Raw genomic sequence first — 3,896 nt, 5'->3', positions numbered from 1 at the left:
TTCTCTTCTTCCACCAACCCTTGCGACACCTCCCCCTACTCTTCTATGCATCTTGATTCTTCTCTTTCACTATCACATCTGGTCATTCCATTGTAAAACATTATTTGTTTTTTTATAAAATTATATTTGGTGAAAATAGAATAGAAATGTGATTTAAAGTAGATAAATATGTGTTTTGTTGGTGTATATGAATAAGTTAATTTATACATATTCATCAAATTTAACATTTACAAATGATGAATAAAATATAATTATTCTTTAAAACAGTATATTATATTATTCTATTTTATTATTATCACAATATAGTACGTCTCTTCTTCTTTTTTTCTTTCCTTCAACTATTACAGAAAATCTATTAATTCGTTCGCAAATCGTATTTTTTCATACGTCTCCTGATTCTTATCATCCACTTTTCACACTGAAATTTAATATATTATTTTGTTCTATTCTATTTTAAAAATAATCTTCTACTTCCTCCATTCACGATGTACTATAAATCGATTGTTATGTATTATCTATTTAATAAATATTGTATAATATCATGTAACAAATCAAACCGACAAAAGATCACTTGCAAGAAAGAGAAACTCTGTTTATTTCATGCTAAATTGTCACATCCTTCATAGATAGAGGAAAATTTATATTCTTCATTTTTTCCTCCTATGCACAAATAATTTACACATTGTGTAATGAAGATGTGACGTTTTGAAATAGAAAAAAGTCATAGAATATGACATGGATAGAGAATTGGAAATTTGGAGATCGTTTTTTCTTTGGGCTAGCCACTTGCTCGAAAGGAACCATGCACGTAAATTAAACTCATAAATATTTTAGAGGGAAAATGTAATTTCCAGTTTTAAAGATCATTCATTGAAGAAAAATCTCATTGACAGAACTAGAAAGAAAGATTTCTGGACGAAGAAATCATCCAAATAAGATTGTTTTTTTCGAGCATCCACATTCGATAGAAATTGAATAGGAAAGTGAATATAATGATAGATCTCAGTGTGGCTAACCAATATAACTTAAATAAACATTTTACAGTTGATAGTTTGAAACTGTAATGTTAAAAACCATTTTACTATCCATTAACTTGAGTTATTGAAGAACTATTAAGTATGAACCGAAAAGAAATATTTCAAAGAACCGGTTTTAAAAATTCAGAGTAGCAAATAAAAACAAAAAGTATTAAAAACAAGGATTCAGAACAAATACAGTTTTGTGCTTATAATAAACCTTCCAGATCATCTCTCATTCGATCTTTTTCTGCTCGACAACTTTCGCAATCACTCACTGCCTTGTTGAACCTGACAAGAAGACAGTTTTGTAACATGTTTCAGATTAATCTCTGTTTGGCTTTTATGTCCATAACTTAAATGTATCATTTCCAAAACTATTCTATTTGTCTACTGTCTGTTGTATACCTTAGCTGGAGATTTTGAAAGAGACCTGGACCTGGACCTAAGGGGGTTCTTCCTGTCAGGAGATGGCGATCTAGATTTTGATATTGATTTGGCAGGGGATCGTCTTGGTGATTTACTGCAATAAACATTTGATAAGCACAACAAGACTCCATTTGTTTAAAACGGGAGTTATACACACATGTTTAGTGTAAAGAAACGCACCTCATATCCTTCCTTGGGCTCTTGCTTCTGCTGATGCTGCGGCTACGGCTACGGCTGCGATCACGGCCTCGGCTACGGCTTCTGCTTCTGCTTGGGCTTCTTGACTGGGAGCTTTCATATTTCTTAACCTGCACATAAGAAAAAAACACAGTCAAAAGAGGGCAAACATAAAAACGTAGACAACTAAGATTGCAAGGAGAAACCATACCCTTATATAACCTCTAGCCCATGGGTTTTTAAACTCTGTATCATCAAGTTTCCTTATCTGAACAACAACAACAATCACAATTTCACAATACCAGAAACTAAACAACTCATAGCTTTGATATTCAGCAAGAGAGAAGATCATAGTGGAAACTTACAGCATACTTCATGTCATCGTAGTTGGTGTAGTCAACAACACCATAAGCTCCTGGTCATATTAGTTATTGACGATAAGTCGTGTAAGAAAAAAATAGATAAGATATACTGCTAAAAGATAGTACGCCATTCTAATTGAGCATATAAGAAAGTGTAAACCAACGCACCATCACGGTCTCGAGTGACCTCAGCAAAGCACACATCACCAGCCTTCCGCATATGATCCTGAAATGATGGTTTTAATATGAAAAAAAAACGCCAAAATATTGCAGCGTAGAGCATAAAGTAATCATCATACCTTCAAATCTTGCCATGAAGCAGATGATGGAAGCCCACGTACAATAACTGCAGATAACCATCCAAGAATACATCAGAAAGAGGTACACTTCAGCCAAAACTTTACCAATACGAAATTTCTCACAGAAGAAATACACAAACCTCGGAATTCAGAGTGTCGTGAGACGCCAAACCGAGCAGATCCACCGCCACCGCCACCGCCACCACGGTAGCCACCCCCACCACCATATCCACCACGACGGTCACCTGAAGACTGTCCTCGCCCACCATGCGAAAGCTCAACCTGCATTCATAATGATTAGAAACAGCTGAGAACCAAAAAAAAAAAAACGTTTGGAATCCTGTCTGTGACAAAGTAGTAAGGAAGTAATGAACGTTTTACTACCCTCAAGCGGCAGCCGTCAAAGTTATAGCCATCACGGCCATCAACAGCGTCTTTGGCGTCCCGAGGGTGCTCAAACTAGAAACATTCAACACAAAGCTTGGTTAACTGAAACTAAATCTTGTAAATTTGGTTAAGACCATGTCATAAAAGAGAACGGAGCGTACCTCAATAAAGCAATAACATGGAGGACGAGGTGGAACTTTCAATTCAATATCAACAATGCGGCCATACTGCAATTGAGAAACATTGTCTTAGAACAGTTGGGATTGTCATGCAAAAAAATCAACGGAATAAAAAAGAAAGTAGCGAGAACCGACCTTGTAAAAGAGATCTTCAATCTCAGACTCCCTAATGTCGCCGGGCAAGTTACCAACATAGATTGACCGAGAAGATCGATCACTCATTGTTCCCACAGGTTGTTGAAACGAAGCAAATAGGTTACTGCAGATAGGAATAAAAGGAAACAAATAAATAAAAGGAGCATAGTTTACTGGTATAGACAAAGAATATCCACTCAGACAGCAAACCAAGAGAAAGCAATCCTCAGTAAGAGTAGTGCTCCACAAGCTCCAAAATGCTTATTTGCTCCAATGTGCTCCAAAAGCTATTTTTAAATATTGAAATCTATTTTTTTTTTTCCTCCAGATCTTCCCAAAGTGAGTAAGAATCTCCAACGATAAAAAAAATAAAAAAAATGAAACAAGTCCACATTGATCTCCCATTCCCTCTCTATATCCCTATGAACCATTGCAATGCTCATGTTCCAAGCGCATGCCATCTATCATAAAGAAAACATAAGTCATGACAACATGTAACATAGAGACTCATGCATCTACCTTGTCAGCTCCCTTTACTCAAAACATACAGCACAACTCTTACTGCGCATAGAAGTTTGTTTCAGACAATATATCTTTCAAATATTTTACTCTATCATCGTAAACAAGTTAAACTCTTTCAAGGACAATTAATCATTATAACCATGTAGGAGAAAGAAAGCCTCCAACTTTCATAGTCCTTGTAAAGGTACTAAGAACAGTGTCGCCACTACAACAGTTCCGAAACCGTTCTGACAATTACAATTTAAAAAGAAAAGATCGAAACTTTACGATTCAGATTTCAGTATAAAGAAGACCCATCAATTGAATCAAGAAAGCAACCCCACGAGACAACACTATTGGATTCAGAATAAACCCTAACGCTTGAAGAGAACAGAGAGAGAGAGAGAGGGG

General features: G+C 35.8%; 1 protein-coding gene across 2 annotated transcripts in view; it reads right to left on the bottom strand.

The window, feature by feature from the left end:
• Window positions 1-1,026: 1,026 nt before the first annotated feature.
• The window catches only part of LOC106323083 (serine/arginine-rich splicing factor SR34A-like), a 3,367-nt gene continuing 497 nt past the window's right edge, over window positions 1,027-3,896 (bottom strand). The window contains exons 2-13 of one of the 2 annotated variants that reach the window (XM_013761263.1): window positions 3,195-3,445; window positions 2,985-3,108; window positions 2,832-2,897; window positions 2,668-2,742; window positions 2,424-2,565; window positions 2,284-2,330; window positions 2,153-2,210; window positions 1,988-2,037; window positions 1,834-1,890; window positions 1,626-1,753; window positions 1,425-1,539; window positions 1,027-1,307 (exon numbers count right to left, since the gene is read on the bottom strand). In XM_013761263.1, the coding sequence (XP_013616717.1) occupies window positions 1,287-1,307; window positions 1,425-1,539; window positions 1,626-1,753; window positions 1,834-1,890; window positions 1,988-2,037; window positions 2,153-2,210; window positions 2,284-2,330; window positions 2,424-2,565; window positions 2,668-2,742; window positions 2,832-2,897; window positions 2,985-3,071 (846 nt within the window). In that variant the 5' untranslated portion in view covers window positions 3,072-3,108; window positions 3,195-3,445 and the 3' untranslated portion in view covers window positions 1,027-1,286. The remainder of the gene's footprint in view (window positions 1,308-1,424; window positions 1,540-1,625; window positions 1,754-1,833; window positions 1,891-1,987; window positions 2,038-2,152; window positions 2,211-2,283; window positions 2,331-2,423; window positions 2,566-2,667; window positions 2,743-2,831; window positions 2,898-2,984; window positions 3,109-3,194; window positions 3,446-3,896) is intronic. The other variant, XM_013761255.1, reaches the window with a different exon arrangement.

This window comes from Brassica oleracea, chromosome C1 (genome assembly GCF_000695525.1).
Source record: "Brassica oleracea var. oleracea cultivar TO1000 chromosome C1, BOL, whole genome shotgun sequence".
In the NCBI taxonomy this organism is placed as follows: domain Eukaryota; kingdom Viridiplantae; phylum Streptophyta; class Magnoliopsida; order Brassicales; family Brassicaceae; genus Brassica; species Brassica oleracea.
The sequence above is the reverse complement of the archived record's forward strand: the minus strand, read 5'-3'. Positions and strand labels throughout refer to the sequence as shown.